The sequence below is a fragment of the Dipodomys ordii genome, unplaced genomic scaffold (assembly GCF_000151885.1).
Source record: "Dipodomys ordii isolate 6190 unplaced genomic scaffold, Dord_2.0 Scaffold121, whole genome shotgun sequence".
NCBI classification, from domain to species: Eukaryota; Metazoa; Chordata; class Mammalia; order Rodentia; family Heteromyidae; genus Dipodomys; species Dipodomys ordii.
Genome location: NW_012267337.1, coordinates 1,529,428 through 1,546,246, shown reverse-complemented (window position 1 = coordinate 1,546,246; position 16,819 = coordinate 1,529,428). Strand labels below are relative to the sequence as shown.

At 47.4% G+C, this 16,819-nt stretch overlaps 1 protein-coding gene across 4 annotated transcripts; it reads left to right on the top strand.

Moving 5' to 3' along the window:
- Positions 1–1,069: 1,069 nt before the first annotated feature.
- Ndrg2 (NDRG family member 2) lies at positions 1,070–16,003 on the top strand. Of its 4 annotated transcripts, none has more exons than XM_013029689.1 (17): positions 1,070–1,074; positions 8,328–8,379; positions 9,291–9,371; positions 9,683–9,724; positions 10,054–10,159; positions 10,390–10,510; positions 10,667–10,729; positions 11,833–11,893; positions 12,073–12,159; positions 12,371–12,427; positions 12,600–12,703; positions 13,143–13,187; positions 13,756–13,807; positions 14,049–14,096; positions 14,344–14,379; positions 14,525–14,576; positions 15,015–16,000. In XM_013029689.1, the coding sequence occupies exons 3-17, from the start codon at positions 9,297–9,299 to the stop codon at positions 15,179–15,181; spliced, it is 1,116 nt and encodes a 371-aa protein (XP_012885143.1). In that variant the 5' UTR covers positions 1,070–1,074; positions 8,328–8,379; positions 9,291–9,296; the 3' UTR covers positions 15,182–16,000. The 4 variants fall into 4 exon arrangements, with proteins under 4 accessions (XP_012885143.1, XP_012885142.1, XP_012885145.1 ...); XM_013029688.1 differs by lacking the exon at positions 1,070–1,074 and adding an exon at positions 7,379–7,433 and having other exon boundaries at positions 8,322–8,379; XM_013029691.1 differs by lacking the exons at positions 1,070–1,074; positions 9,683–9,724 and adding an exon at positions 7,379–7,433 and having other exon boundaries at positions 8,322–8,379; positions 15,015–16,003.
- Positions 16,004–16,819: the final 816 nt, after the last annotated feature.

Here is a 16,819-nt window from a genome sequence, read left to right as displayed (position 1 = left end):
TACTTCTTTTGGGGAGGAAGGAAGGAAGGGGTACCAAAGATATGTGAACACAGGGAGCAAATACTTTGCCTTTACATCTGGTTTATCTCTAAATATATTCTTTTGAAGCAGTCTCTAAACAGAGCAACTTATGGCTGGTAGGTATAAAGCTTTGCAGGATAGAAGGCTGAAAACTCTGACTCGGGATTTTTCTCCCCATTTCTACCAACAGGCTAATCTGTCCCTTGCTCTTATTAACCCAACCTCATTGGCTGATGCATACAGAGATGTATATTATTTCCTAGACTCCTTTGGATTAAAAATGAGGAGTTAGAGTCTGGCACCACTGGCTTATGCCTGTAATCCTAGCTACTCAGGAGGCTGAGATCTGAGGATCCTGGTTCAAAAATCAACTCAGGCAGAGAAATCTATGAGACTCTTATCTCCAATTAACCACCACTAGAAATATAGCAGTAGCACATAGAGCACCAGCCTTAAGTTAAAAAGCTAAGGGACAATGTCCAGGCCCTGAGTTTAAGTCCCAGTACTGGCACAAAAATAAGTAAATAAATAAATAAAATAAAGGTTAAGGGTCAGGGGACCAACAGGCTAAAGTGAAGCTTTTACTTGCTGCTCTTCTTGCCATCATTGGTGCCAGCACTCTTGTGGCCGGAGTTGCCAGTCTCCACATATCTTCAGTACCCTTGCCTTTGCCATTTTCATCTTTGTGGGTGCCACTGTTCTTCTCGGTATATGTCAAACTACATCCACTGATGTTGATTTCTGCAAGCCAGAGGATAAGTTTAAGCCTCCCAACAAGTGCTCAGAGCTCTTGTTCTGCTTCTGTTTCTTACTTACCATGCTGCTTCCTCAGGGCCAATGTAGCTGTGACCAGGAGTTCTGCTACCCACAAGGCAGTGAGAATGTGATATAGAGATGTGTGTGGTATGTGAGGAGGAAAGGCAGATGCTTATCTTTCCAGAGGAGTTATTCTGACCAGGTTTCTACCTGAGGACTTCAGCCCCTAACCCAGAATAAAAAGGTTGCTACTCTATAGAGGGAACAATAAGGAAGAAAATGGGTGAGAGGCAGGAGGTATGAGATTAAACTTTAAAGGAAGAGATGCACATATCTCCCCAGAACCACCAACTACTAGATGCCTGAATACTGGTTATTTGGAAATGAATCTGAATTGAATTAATAAAATAGTTATATTGTGGCCAATCATGGAATAGGCCTCTATGACTTCACAGCTTGGTATCCCCAAATTGCTATTGTGTACCTTGGTCATTACTTCCCCTTTCTGGGTCAGTTTCTGCTGTTTCCCAAGTTATAGAGTTGTCAGAGTTTGGATACTGGAGGATGAAAGCAGGGACTAAAGCAGAAGAGATATAGGAAGGAAGGCTCAAAGGCTATGAATAAAGACCATCACTCACTATTAACAGCAGTGGCTGGGTCCTTGTCCTGCATGGATGAACAGATGTCCTTCAGAGTTTCATCTGGACTCTTCTTGAACTACTTTTGGCCCAGCTCCTTTATTGTCTCTTAATTTTATGTGTGTGTGTGTGTGTGTGTGAATAAGACAAACACACACATGTGCACTCAAGCACACATGGGCACAGCCAGTCCTGGGACTTGAACTCAGGGCCTGGGTGCTGTTCCTTAGTTTTTCCACTCAAGGCTAGCATTCTACCACTTGAGCCACATCTTCACTTCTGGCTTCTGGTGGTTAGTTGAACATAAGAATCTCAAGGACGCCAGGCGCTGGTGGCTCATGCCTATAATCCTAGCTACTCAGGATGCTGAGATCTGAGGATCGCAATTCAAAGCCAGCCGGGGCAGGAAAGTCTGTGAAACTCTTATCTCCAATAAACACTCAGAAAACTGGAAGTGGTGCTGTAGCTCAAGTGGTAGACTACTAGCCTTGAGCTGAAGAGTTGAGGGACGCGCTCAGGCTCAGAGTTCAAGCCCCATAACCGACCAAAAAAAAAAAAATCTCAAGGACGTTCCTTCTGAGCTGGCTTTGAACTACAATAGTCAGATCTCAGTTTTTTTAAAAGCTGAGATTACAGACGCCAGCCACTGGTGCCTGGCTGATGTCACAAGGTTTGCACAGCTTGGAGAAGTCCTTATTATTTCAGTGTCATTGCTTAACAATTCATTGAAGATGGCAAATCAGTGGAATAATTGATGCCATGGTCAATTTGTGGTGGGGGAAGGTAATGAAGAGCCTCAAGAGTGAGAGAAGAGGGAAAGGGAGAACTGAGGAATAATGCCTTACTTCTATCCAGAGGTCCTCCTCCATCCTATCTACAGCAGCTACCAAGTTCCTTCTTCCTTACAATACAGAGACTAATATCCATGCTAAGTATTGAATAATCCCATTTCCTCATCATTTTGTGTATCTGAGAGTGTCTGGATAATGTATGATCCTTCCCAGTCTCTGTGTCCAAGTGTGTAAAGGTATGTGGGAGTAGCTGGCAGGGAAGATGTGGCAGTGATGATGTCACAGTGCTCATGTGATATCTCTTGTGGTTCCAGTTAGACCTTTGTCTTTAGGGTATAATCTTGCATGCTGAATTGAGTAAGTTGTCAACCTTTGTCAAATCCCTCATCATTTCAGCCCAATTTACCCATCCTCTGGGTCTTAGTCAAATTGTCTTATGCTTTCCTTAGAAAAAAGCTGAGGAGGGCCTAGAGAAGGTATTCTTAGCCCAGGAAAGCTGCCATAGGCAAGTGTAATAACAAAATTCACTTCTCATGGTTCTCAAGGTTTTAAGATGGTGGTACCAATCCATTTGGAGTCTGGTGAGGGCTACTTTCTGGTTTAGAGCTGGTGCCTTACTGTGTCTTCATATAGTTGGACAAAGGAGCAAAACCTTTTTCTGTGTCTGTCCCTATTCATAGGGTCTGGCACTCAGGAAATCTAATCATAACTTTCCAAAGGCCCTACTTCCTAATACTATCATTCTGATGAATTTTGATTTTAATATGTGAATTGTGAGAGTACACAAACATTCAGCCCACAACAGTCAAGGTTGACAACAACATCTGTGCTGGGCACCATGGCTAATGTCTATAATTCTAGTTACTTGAAAGGCTGATAACTGGGTATCAGTGTTTGAAGTCAACCCAGGTAAGAAAGTCTGTGAGACTCTTTTTTTTTTTTTTTGTCAGTTGTGGGGCTTGAACTCTGGGCCTGGGCGCTGTCCCTGGGCTCTTCAGCTCAAGGTGAGTGCTCTACCACTTGAGCCACAGCATCACTTCCAGTTTTCTGGTGGTTAATTGGAGATAAGAGTCTTACAGACTTTCCTGCCCAGGCTGGCTTTGAACCGCGATCCTCAGATCTCATCCTCCTGACTAGTTAGGATTACAGGCATGAGACATCAGCGCCCAGTGTCTGTAAGACTCTTATTTCCAATTAACTATCCAAGGGCCAGAAGTAGAGGTGTGGTTCAAGTGTTAGAATGCCAGCCTTGAGGAAAAGAGTAAAGGAACAGCACTCAGGCTAGAAGTTCAAGCCTCAGTACCAACATACACAAAACCGGGGCTGGGAACGTGGCTCAGTGGTAGAGTGCTTGCCTTGCATCATGAGGTCCTGGGTTCGATTCCTCAGTATCACATAAGCAAAAAGCTGGAAGTGGCACTGTGGCTCAAATGGTAGCCTTGAGCTGAAGAGCTGAGGACAGCACCTAGGCCCAGAGTTCAGGCCCCACGACTGGCAAAAAAATAAAAAATAAAAATAAAAAAATAAATAAATAAAATAAACAAAACCCTTTGCTTCAGTCTACCATTGCTCTCCTGTCTCATTTCCAGGCTCAGGTTGTAGTGACCAGTGTGAGAATCCCACTGACTTTGGCCACTAAACCTCAGTAAGAACTTTAAAGGATTCTAGTGTTGAACTCAAAAAGGAAAGAGAAGGCCAGACTGAGGTTTCAGAGTCTGAAAATCTTCCAGATAAGGTTTTCTTTTCTTTTTTTCTTCTCCTTTTCCTTCTCCTCCTCCTCCTTCTTCTTCTTCCTCTTTTTTTGTGGGTCCTGGGGCTTGAACTCTGGGCATGGGCACTGTCCCTGAGTTGTTGTTTTTTAATAAGTTTTTTTTAATTGTGAAAACATGGTACAGAGGGGTTACAATTACATGAGCAAGGTAATGAATACATTTCTATTTGAGCATGTTGCTTCCTCCTTTGTTTGACCCTGAGCTTTTATACTCAAGTCTAGTGTTCTACCACTTGAAGCACAGCTCCACTTCTGGCTTTTTGTGATTAATTAAAGATAAGGGTCTTACCAACTTTTCTGCCCTGGCTATCTTCGACTGTGATCCTCAGATCTCAGCCTCCTAAGTAGCTAGGATTACAGGTGTGATCCACTGACTTGGCATAGTTTTTATGAAGTGCAAAAAATGTTGTCAGGGTTTTCTCTATGGTTTTTGGCAAAAAGCGTTACAAGATAGATGAACTTTAGAGGTCTTAAAACCAAGCAAGCAGATTAGCCTCAGTCTGTCTAAGCTGGGTACTAGATATGTCATTACTAGCTGGGTAGCCATGAGCAAGTCATTCAGTTCCTTCAAGCTTCAGTTTTCTCATCTCTGTAGTAAAGACAATAATGTCTTTAAACCATTGGGGATTACATATGGGAAGAGCCTGTAGCTACTCTTCAATTCTTCCAAGTAGCTTGTGTATTTCTACATCTCACATGCCCTTCCTGCCTAGAAAGAATGCTTTTCTCTACAATTCAATACTTCTCATCTGTGTGGTTCACTCTGGAAACAAAATCTCTCTCTTTCTAAATTATAGTAAGACATGGCTCTTAGATTGGAGGCTACAATCTCCTGTGATGAACGTTTTTCAAGTATTACTAGAGATTTTGGAATCTTCAGGCACATAGAAGATTGAAAGTGAACTTAGTAAATTCTATCTATGTTTTGCCAATGTATGTTTTATTGTGTATATAGATAGTTTTGATCACCAGACACTGTTACATATATTTGAAAGTATATTTGAATTTTCAGTCTTTCTTTTTGTTTTTCTTCAGGGGATACAAAAACTACCATGTGTGAGTGGAATCTCTGATCTCTCACTGGAGAACAGTTGAAACTAGATTCAGGAATTATTCTCTTAATATTAATTCCCTCTTTTTCCTGTTTGTACCTTGTCTCTCTAGAGAAGGTTTGACCAAACTTCATACTTCTTCTAATTCCATCCACAAAATGTCTGGACATAGCAGGTGGGTGACCTGTTGCATAGTTGAAGGCATAGTTTGAAGCTGCTTTTGGCCCAGAAAATGGTAATTGTTCTTGTGGACAGTTACACCCAGGTCTGGCTTGGAGCTGTCCTGACAGAAAAGAACCCTGTTTTAAGGTAGAACCAATCTTACTTATGCCTGCAGTATGCTGAATGGGACCCCCTAGACTTGGGAAGCACACTGACCTCAGTGGAAATTTCCCATCTCCTGTCCTCCCCAAACCCCTGCTTAGTCCCTTATCAGGTTCCCCCTGAGTCATCCTGACCCAGAGACGAATTTAGATGCTGGAACCTTCAGGTCCTTCCCTCCCCCACTCCAAGTAAGGCAACTTGAGAACATCAGAGAAGGCTTTGGACAGAAATTCTCACTGTAGGTCCCCCAACCCCCCACCCCATGGGCACCCAAGTTTACTGGGGTTGCTGAAATTCTATTTCTTGCCTCTGGGCCTAATTTAAGCTACTTTCTTGTCAAAGAGAGTGTGCTTAAGCCCACATTCAGAGTGATGAGAGGGTTGGGTGGCACAGCTCTGGGGAAATAGAAGGGAGTGGGATTGGGAAGAAAGGAAAACTTAGGTGCTCCAGTTGGGGGATATAAGGAGTCTCTTATATTTGGGGTTGTTGAAGACTAGGTTTGAGACTAACCAGTTCTTCTGGCCTGGGGTCCCCTCCTCCCTCTTGGCCTCTCCTTTCCAATAGACCTGCCAAGTGGGGATGAAAGGGGCATTGATGTTCTTGGTTGGGAGGGGGGTTGTGGGTGGTAATGGGAGGGTAGTTCCCAGGCAGGGGGGGGGCAATTTGGGGGTCTTGTGGGGGCAGTCTGTGATGGTTTTGCAGTTGGCAGCTCAAGTTCCATTGGCTATTGTTCTCAGCTGGCCTGACGCCCAGCCCCCCATGGCAAGTCAGAAACCAGGCTGCAGGGGGATGGGGTGGGGGTGATCCTAGGAGGTGGAGAGCTAAAAAGTGGGGCAGGTGAAGAGAAGTTCAGGCTGGTTTTATTTCGCCTAAGACGACTTTGGATTTCCTTAGTCACATTAACTATCCCATTCCAGGAGGCCTTCTTCTAAGTAGCAGGGGGCTGCACCTAGTGTGTGTGCAAGTCTAGGGTGGCACACTCATCCATGCACGGTAGAATCACAGCAGTCCTGGAGAAACCATAGTTAGGGCGTAAGGACTCAGCCGGTCTGAGCTGGTCTCACCCTCCTTTTCTGGGCTGGGAGGGGTTAGTGCCGGAGCGCCACAGGGTCTCTTGGGTCTCAGCCCGGGACACAGCGTCCTTCCCAAAGCCCCTACTCCACCCCTACAGAGTTAACTCCGCCTCCTCGCCTGTTTACCGGGTGTCAGAACCCTTGAGGGTCCCAACCCCCTCTCGCTCCCCCTCCTTGGGGCCTTGACTCGGGAGTCCCCGTTGGCTATCCTCCCCCCCCTCAAGCGATCGCCCTCTATTTATAGCTGCCCCGAGCATTCCCCGCCCCGCGGCCCCCCTCTCCCCCCTCCCCCCCCCCGCCCAGTTTCCAACTTCTAGTGGAGCAGCCGGAGAGCAGGCGTCCGGACGCAGAAAACGAGAGGTACCAGGACCCTGCACGCCGCAGAGTAGGAATTCCTGAGTCCTCGGTCCACCCCTACCCCATTGCTACGCTTCTGGGTGCGGGCACACCTTCCTCTCTCGCTGAGACCCCGGCCTCCCGAGCAGCGGTCATCGCCCACCTCCTCTTCCTCAAGCTAGCTGTTCCCACGCCGGCGGAGTTTAATTCTTGGGGTGTTGGTACTTGGGCTTGGTCTCCCCACTACCCATCCCCTTACTGAGTGCGGGGGGGGGGGGAAGAAGGAACTAGAGTGAGACCGGCAGAGCCAGGCCGTAGAGAGGCGCAGTGTTGGGGTGGACGAGGGGATTTCTTGCGGGATTAAGGAGTCCCCATGCACACTCCATGTTCGCGGCTGGAGGGTGTTGTGGAGAGCGCCAGGAAGAGGCTGGAAGCGTCCAGCAGTTTGCTTTCCTAAGAGGCTACCCACCCCGGCCTCGGCCCCAACGCAGCTCCTCCCTGGGCGGTGCAGCCTGGGGCGGGGTGGAGGGGGGCAGTGTCGGGAGGTCCGGGACGGTGTTTGGAGCTGAGGCCCCGTGGGCGGGGCGGGGCGGACCTGTGGGGAGTTCGAGCTGGGGCGGGCCCGCGTCAAAGGCAAGTGAAGGTGGAAGCGACCGCGGAGGCCTCGGCAGGTAGGGGGAGGGGCGGGCGAGGGGCCGCGGGGCCTGGCGGGCCCGAATTCCAACCCTGGGAGCAGCCAGCTGGGTCCGGGACCCGCGAGGCGGGTGCGCTGGGCCGCTGTGCACAAAGGCAGACGCTCTGATCGTGCTGCTGGGCGCTCTTAGGGGGTGCTCACGGGACTGTGTCCACGAGCCAGGGCTCGGCGCCGGCCATGCGAAGAGTGTTAGGACCCCACGCGGACGGGCCGTGCAGGAACTTTTGGGGACGGGTTTTGGGTGCCGGGTCTGACCGCTTCCTGAAGTCCCACCCATCCCTTCCCGGCTTACACAGGCGCTCGCCCGCCGTCGGGGAGGCTGGGAGATTGTCGGAAGGCCCTACCTATCATCTCTCTTCACACGCGGGACCTACACAGACACTGGGTGGAGAGAAACGAAGGCGCGAAGCGTTTTGTTTACTTTTAAATACTGGAGGGAAGTTGTCAGACTCTGCTACTTTCGTTACAAATGAGAGCTGTCACAAACCTCTAGTCTCCTTCTAGTGTGAGGAAAGGAAATTGATAGTAAGCGACTGCTCCAAGGTGACACTGTTACTGGCAGAGCCAGGGGTAGAATCCAGAAGTTCTGACACACTCATTCGTCCATATTAGTACCTCCTTCTCGCCAGCCCCTATCCCAGCCTGGACTGACATCCTTTGTGTCCTTTCGAAGGTCTGTCCAGTTTGTATCGATTAAAGCCTAGGGAGGACATGGTTTCTGGACTCGGGGCTAGGGATTGGGGAGAGCTAGTGACCCCAGGAAGGTTAGTGACCCTGGGAGGCACCAGAAAGTGGATGCTTTCTGTCCCTAAAAGACCCAGGGTCAGTTTCCCATGTCATTAACCTTGTTACTGTGTTTTCTCAGATCGAGGATTGAGAACTCTGACCTCTTAATTCCACTGCATTCAGCCAATAGGAGCCCAGTAAGTGACCCCACCCCTAGGCTGCAAACTTCCTTGGCTGGGCTGCATTGTGAGGCAGCCTCTGTGGCCCCTCTAATTGAGAATGTGTGAACATTTACTTGCAGTTAGGGGTGGGGAGGAAAGGGTATTGAGACTTAGGAGGGGCGTATTTGTTGGGCTGGATATTTATATCCTTGTGTTGTTGTGTCCTTCCTCTCCCATGACCATTGCTTTGTGTGTGTGTGTGTGTGTGTGTGTGTGTGTGTGTGTGTGCGCGCGCTCACATGTACTGCAGCTTGAACTCAGGGCACTAGTGCTGTCCTTCAGTTTGTATGCTCAAGGCTGGAGCTAAAAGTCTCATAGACTTTCTTGCCTGGACTGACTTCAAATTACTACCCTGAGATTTCAGCCTCTTAAGTAGCTAGAATTACAGGTGTGAGCCACAGGCTTTGGACATTTTTAGCCCCCTCTTCCCTGAGTTGCTAAAGATTGGGTAATAGTCTATTATAAACTCTCACTACCTTATTCCTTGGTACCTTAAGAGTTCTCCGTCATTGAACCACAAGTTTCACATTGTGCCTAACTAACTGGGTGTGTAGGGTGTCCCCCTAAATATAGCTTAAGAAACCGGAGCCACACTGCTACTCCACCCTGGTAATTCTGTCCAGGCTAGGGGAAGAAGGGGTCTGGAGTGTGGATGTGGAGGGGGCAACAGCAGGATATGCAATCTGTAGGCATGTCCTGATTCCTCTTCTGCAATCCCTTTCCTTGGTCTGCCTGGAAATAATGGAGGTAGGAAAGATCCTCATGATGTCCCATAGTAGTCTTAAGCCCCTGGGACCCCCTGCACCCTCAGTTGTCTGAGCATTATCGGGGAAGCCAGGTGCTGCAGGAGGCAGCCTCTCAGGACTATTGTTTTCTCACCCTGCCAGGCTATCATGGCGGAGCTGCAGGAGGTACAGATCACAGAGGAGAAGCCACTGTTGCCAGGACAGACACTTGAGGCGGCCAAGGTTACTGGAGATCCCCTGATTTCCCTGGCTGAAACTCAGACCTCTGAATATCCCCCTTGCCGCCTGGCTTCCCAAGTTCATGGCTCTTATTCTAATGCACACACCAACTTTCTCCACTTCTGCCCATGTACTGCAAATGGAAGCCCAGATTTGTGTCTTGTCACTATACTAATCCTCATCCTCTCCTTTTTTTTTTTCTTTTGTCACTCTTTCTGTCTGTGGTCTCTCTTCCCCTTCTTCTCTGTGTCTTTATGTGACTCCGTCTGTGACACTTTGTGGTTGTGTGTATCTGTCTGTGTGTGTCTCTCCAGGAGGCTGAGTTAGCTGCCAGAATCCTCCTGGACCAGGGACAGGTAACACCGTGCCTGGGGACAGCCCCAGGGTGGGAAGAGGGATTTGTTTTCCCTCTGTACCAGAGGGCTGTTTTCCTCTCTTGATTTCCTTTCCTTTCTTGCTTTCTCCTCTTTTCTCCCTTTCTGAGTTCCTTAATGCACCCCAGACTTTGATTTTCTTCCACCTTCACACCCATCTTCCACTATCATATTTTCCCAAAGTTTTGCTGATACAATTTTTAATTATTTGTTCTCTTCTCCTTTCCTCTGCCTCATTCCCCTGACTTTCGTGTAGCCCTCCTTTTCCTCTCAACAGAACTCCACCCTGATGGTGATCTGCTTTCCTACAGACTCACTCTGTGGAGACACCTTATGGCTCTGTCACTTTTACTGTCTATGGCACCCCCAAACCTAAACGTCCAGCGATATTCACCTACCACGATGTGGGACTCAACTGTAAGACCTCCCTTTCGTGCTCCTCTTCTTTCTGGGAAGAGGCTAGGGGGAGGGTAAGAACCCAGGGTGAGGGAGGGTCAGTGTGGGCAGATGGGGAGCCCCAGGCATGTTGGGGGTAAAGCTGCTGTCTGGTCTGACTGTACTGTAGCATCAAACAAGATGGTAGGTTCTGATGTGGGATGCTTTTTTCCATCTGATTCTGTTGTTGAGGTGATGTGGGTTTTCTTTAGATAAATCTTGTTTCCAGCCACTGTTTCAGTTCGGGGATATGCAGGAAATCATCCAAAACTTCGTTCGGGTTCATGTAGATGCCCCTGGAATGGAAGAGGGGGCTCCTGTGTTCCCTTTGGGGTGAGAATCAGCTCCTTACTCTACCAGTCTGTGAGGCACTGGACAGGTAGGGGGAGAATGGATGAGTGGAGGAAAGAGAGAAGATAAGACAGGCATCATGGGGTGGGAGGTATTGGTACATGCTGGTATCTTTCTTAACATTCTTCTCTTTCCCAGATACCAGTATCCATCTCTGGACCAGCTTGCAGATATGATCCCTTGCATCCTGCAGTACTTAAAGTGAGAGGCCTTGTGACCCCTCCAAACCAGAGTTGTCTTTCTGACAGGAAGAATCCCTCATGTCATACAAGGAATCCCTTGCATTCACCATAGTTCCAGGGCTAATTTTGGTCCCTGACCTTTCCCATGCTCCCACCTTGACTATTAAGAGGAAGGGCCATGGGGTTGGACAATTGATTAGTCAGCTGAATAGCATCCCTGATTGGAGGAAAGGGGAAGGAGGAAGGCCATATGCTTGCCCTGCCTTAGGCTGAGGAGGGGCTTCTCTGATTTAGAAGCTAGGCTAGAAGAGAACGGGTGGCCTAATCCCTGAGGAACCAGATGGATCAGTCTCTTATCCTCCTACTCCCCACACCTCCACACACCTGTTGAACTTGTGTGTAAGACGGAATGGGAAAAAAGAAACCACACGAGGCAAAGGAGGTACTGACTCCTGGTTGTGTTCTTGGCTTGACTTTTCCTAAGCACAATGGCTCTCAGCAGTTGAGCTTACTTTTTTCTTGTCTCCACTTCCCCCATTTTCCCTGTTCACTTAAGTTGTCTCTGTTTTCACATTCTTCCTGTTCCTCTGGTGCGGGTAGGGATGTCCAGCCCTTAGGCAACATAAAGCCCATGAAATCTTTTGGTATATGACAGGACAGACATGTATTCTCATTGGCTTCTAGTTGGCTGCCTTCCACCACATGCCTGTATTGATAATTTTGTATGGCTCTCAAGTGATGTTATATATATCCAAATGGCCCTTGGCAGAAAAAAAGTTTCCCACTTCTGCTGGTGGAACCAGGAAGTGGAACAAGTTCAACTTGGTTCTGAAAGTTGAGAATGGACAATGGAAATTCATATAGGAAAAGAGTATCTGGTTGGTAGGCTGGCATCTACTAGTGTAGACATTACTGTTGTCATTTCAAGGGAATGGACTTCAGGGATCTGTGCTGACTACCAGTGCTATCTTTAGCTCCTTGATACTTTCCTTTCTACATCCCCCAAATGAAGACCCTTTGCTGTTATCCTTGTGCTTGTGGTCTTGGGAAGAAGGGTGAGACACTAGACTATCAGAAGTTTTGGATACCACAGCTCATGACATATACGTTTACCTTTTATAGTTTCTCTACAATAATTGGAGTTGGTGTTGGAGCAGGAGCCTACATCCTGTCACGATATGCTGTAAGAAGTAAAAACTCCCAGATGGGGGATGGCCCTGATTAATTTGTAGGAATTGTTATTAGTTATTACTATGTGTTTTGGGAGGAAATGGGCACAAGAGTTTGGTAGGTAGAACTCAGTGGAGAAGGGGACAAGGCCTTTCCCTGTTTCTTACCTCCTTCCTTTCTGCTGCCTTTCAGCTTTCCCACCCAGATTCAGTTGAAGGTCTTGTTCTCATCAACATTGATCCCAATGCCAAGGGCTGGATGGACTGGGCAGCCCACAAGGTTTGGAGAGCCTCTATTCTGAGACTTAGGGTGGAAATTCTTTTTTAGTATGGATCCAGTTAAGCCAGGGGTGGGGAATGTCTCTGTTTATGTCCAATTACTTTATAAGTGCAACTGAATTAACTCTAAATTTCAAGGAGGGGGTGATGAGGCAGGGAAGTAAAGATCGTAATATCCTGAACATGCTTACCTTACCTGCTCTTTCTGATAGTTAACCGGCCTCACCTCTTCCATTCCGGAGATGATCCTTGGACATCTTTTCAGCCAGGTAAGTGGTTCTGGAAAATGGAGAGGACAGAGAGGGCACCAGCAGGGACTTGACTCTTTGTGGCGACTTCCTTAGCTGGACATTGTCTGGGGAGGGAAGAAGGCTTGTCTCTTCTTATCCAGCAATTGTTGACTTCACATTCCAACCTGAATTTATCTCTTCTCTTCTTCAGGAAGAGATATCTGGAAATTCTGAGTTGATACAAAAGTATAGAAATACCATTACGCATGCACCTAACCTGGAGAACATTGAACTGTACTGGAACAGCTACAACAAGTGGGTGGGCTGTGTGTGTGCATGTGAGAGGGAGATAGAACCAGTAACTGTGTGTCGGGGGGCACAGAGGAGATTGGGGGAGCTGGGAAGTAGGTAAACTCCAGGGAGGGTAGGGTCTGGTATACAACTAGAGAAGTTTTAGGACCACAACGCAGGAGTGATTATGGGGTACGGTCCCCCTTCTTTTATTTCCCTTCTATTTTTGAACTCCCAGGAGTAAGATTTGTCCTTTTGAATAGATAAGCTCTGATCAGGGATCCAGGAGCATTGTGCCTGGGATCTGCCGCTATCATACCCTTTGGTTGCCACTTTTAATTCCAGTATTTGACCACAAAGAAAGAAGATAGCTTCGTAAAGGTGTGGGGAGTAGAGGATAGCTTATATGTGAATGGATATAGCATAACTGCCTAAAATTTCTACTTTTTGACTTCCTCTGTAGCCGCCGAGACCTGAACTTAGAGCGCGGTGGTGAGATCACTCTCAAGTAAGACCTTAAGAAATGAGGCTTTGCCCTCACTTTGGATCTTACCTTAGTGTTTATATTCCTTAGGAAGAGAAGCTTTGCCCAGGAATTGCCCTGTCATTTCTTACTACATTCTATGGAGCAAATTACCCCATTTATCTTTCCCTTTTTTCACTCCTCTTTGTGGAATCAACAGGGGACAAGAAAGCTGGAGCCTTTCATGTTTTTTAGCTGCTGTGTGTGTGTGTGTGTGTGTGTGTGTGTGTGTATGTGTATGCGTGCACGTGCACATGCATTAGTATTAGGGCTTGATTGCAGCGCCTGAGAACTATCCCTTAGCTATTATGCTCAAAGTTGACCTTCTACCACTTGAACCACATCTCCACTTCTGGATTTTTGCTGGTTAAATGGAGATAAAAGGAATCATCTGCTGGGTTGGTTTTGAACTGTGATTCTCAGATCTCAGCCTCTTAGGTAGCTAGGATTATAGGCATGAGCCACTATCTCCTAGCTTCCGGATGCTGTTACAGGAAGAGGTGGGTGATACAGTGTCAGGATCACTTCCTTTTCTCCAATACTTTGCCTGTAGGTGTCCTGTGATGCTGGTGGTAGGAGATCAAGCACCCCATGAAGATGCAGTGGTTAGTAGGAAATTCTGGGTGGTAAGGAAGGGCTTGGATCTGAGGGTGGTGGTCAGAAGTATATTTTGTTAAGGAGAAAGTGATTTAGTGATTTAGGACAGTGATTTAGGACAGCTTTGTGGCATTATAAATTTGGTTCCTGGAAAAGAACTGGGTAGGGAGCTGATAGGGAATCAGGGTCTTGTGGGGGTGGGGTGCACATGGAGAGTAGTCTCATTCATTCACATCCTGTTTACTCCAGGTGGAATGCAACTCAAAACTGGACCCTACCCAGACCTCGTTCCTTAAGGTCAGTAACTCTACTCCCTGTCCAGCCTGCCTTCTGGCCCCTTGTCTAGAGCTATATTTCTTCTCTGAATTCAGCTTGTAAGCCATCAGGGCTTTCATGGAAATGAGTGGGAGGGGTAGGAGAATGAAGAAGAAAACAAACAGCATAGAATGAGGAAGCTGGAAAGGGAAATCTGTTTTCTACCTCTTGGTGGGGATCATTTCATTGACAAGTGTATCTTTTTTTCCTGGGTGGCTCTTCTGAGCAGATGGCTGACTCTGGAGGTCAGCCTCAGCTGACTCAGGTGAGTTTCCTTCTGACCATGGATGAGAAAGTGGGTAAGATATTGATTGGTAGCTTTGAACTCCTCTTCCCTTTGACACATCCTATTTCTTCTACCTTGGACTCCTGCTTGGCCTGTAACTTATGTCTTCCTAATATATCCACAGCCAGGCAAGCTGACTGAGGCCTTCAAGTACTTCCTGCAAGGCATGGGCTACAGTGAGTAGGGGATAGAGGCTATTGTGGGGCCAAAGGAGGAGTGGGAAGACATGAAACCTTTTTATTGTTGTTGTTTTTGGTGCCAGATCTGGGGCTTGAACTCAGGGCCTGAGTACTATCCCTTAGCTTTTTTGCTCTAGGCTAGTGTTCTACACTTGAGGTACAGTTCCATTTCCTGCTTTTTAGGGCTTAATGAAGAAAGCCTCATAAGCTTTCCAGTTTGGGCTAGCTTTGAACCTCGATCCTAAGAGCTCCATTTCTTGAGTGGTTATGATTACAAGTGTGAGCTGACACCATTTTATGTTAATTTCTGGACTCACCACTCTCTGCCAAGTCAAGCTCATTGGTTCCTTGGCCCTCCTTGGTCTTTACCCAAGCACCCTACTCCAGGTTGCCAGTCTCCTCTCAGACTCCTTACTTGTACTTCTGTCTTCACAGTGGCCTCATCTTGTATGACTCGTCTGTCCCGGTCTCGCACAGCCTCTCTGACCAGTGCAGCATCCATTGATGGCAACCGGTCCCGCTCACGTACCCTGTCCCAGAGTAGTGAGTCTGGGACTCTTCCTTCAGGGCCCCCAGAGCACACTATGGAGGTCTCCTGCTGAGGGACCTTTATTGCCCTGATGTGGGACCCAACCCTCACCTCCCACAGCACTAACCTGGGAGGTACATAAGGGCATTGGGCCAGAGTAAGCAGGGAAAGTAGGCAGGTCATGCAGGAAGATGATCTTGACATTTGAATGCTATCCTAACCTTGACCTTTAACCTGTGATTTCCCCAGTTCCTGGGAGAAATGTCCTAATATCTCTTAGGGACCCAGACCCCTAAATTATCTCCTCTCCCATTTTGGTGTTAAAGAGGAGAAGGCATGTATTCTCCCTGATACAGGTGTCCATAGATGAGGGATAAGAGGTTTTTGTAGTTGTCATGATGCCTCCATCAGCCTCTCTCTACTTATCCCATATTTGCAAGGTTAGGGCATTGGGGCTGGGGCTCCATTCACCAAAGCTGGTATAGCTTTCCATGATCTCTGTAGGCCTCTGAAGGAAATGGGCCTAAATGGATGAATATCAAGGGGAGGCTTGCTGGTGGGTCTGTGATCCTCATGATGTGACAAGAATATCCAGTATGCAAAAAGGAAATTGGAATGGGAGATGGTGGGTGATGATTGAGTATGGTAGAAGGATTGGAGCTGGAGCAATAGGAGGGGCCTGGGGCCATTTGGCTTCACTAACTTTGGTAGCTATGAGTGTGTGTCTAGAGTGGGATGGAGGAGGGAACCAAACTTGGGTCAGGCTCTTGGGACATGGTGTAAGGGTGGGAAGGGCTACTCTGGGGCTCTGACCAAACTGTATTATGTATGGAAGGTTGCCTTCTGTCTCCCACTTCTGCTGTGACAATAAACTAGAGAAATCTGAGCACCATTATGAATCTTGAGTATGCACTATACCCCTTTTGTGTCTTCTACCCAGCTCTCACATTCTCTTACCAAAGTGGCACAAACTGAATGATCGATGGCTTATGTAGTATAAAACTTAACAAAATGTCACCACACAGAAACTGGCTTTTTTGTTGTTGTTGTTAGTTGTGGTGCATGAACTCTGGTGCTGGGTGCTGTCCCTGAGCACTTCAGCTCAAGGTGAGCGCTCTACCATTTGATCCACAGCGCCACTTCCGGTTTTCTGGTAGTTTATTTGAGAGGAGAGTCTCGTGGAATTTCCTGCCTGGGCTGGCTTTGAACCATGATCCTCAGATCTCAGCCTCCTGAGTAGCTAGAATTACAGGTGTGAGCCACCGGTGCCTGGCAGAAACTGGCTTTTGTTCCAGTAAAACAGCATTGTTCTTTCTGTTAATAGTATTGTGTGCACACGTATGTGCTGGTACTGGGGCTCAAACTTAGGGACTCATGCTCCTGCTTTTCATTCAAGGTTGACACCCTGTATATGGGCCATAGCCCCACTTCCAGCTTTTTGCTGGTTAATTATAGATAAGATATCTGCTCAGGATGTCTTGAACCTTAATTCTCAGACCTTAGCTCCTAAGTAGCTAGGATTACAGATGTGCACACTGACTACCAATAGTACCCCTTCTTTTTTGTGTGCAGTCCTGGGGCTTGAACTCAGGGCTTGGGTGCTGTTCCTGAGCTTCTTTGCTCAAAGCTAGTGCTCTACCACTTGAGCCACAGCTCTGCTTCCAGTTTTTATGTAGTTTATTGGAGATAAAGAGTCTCAGTCTTGGAAGTG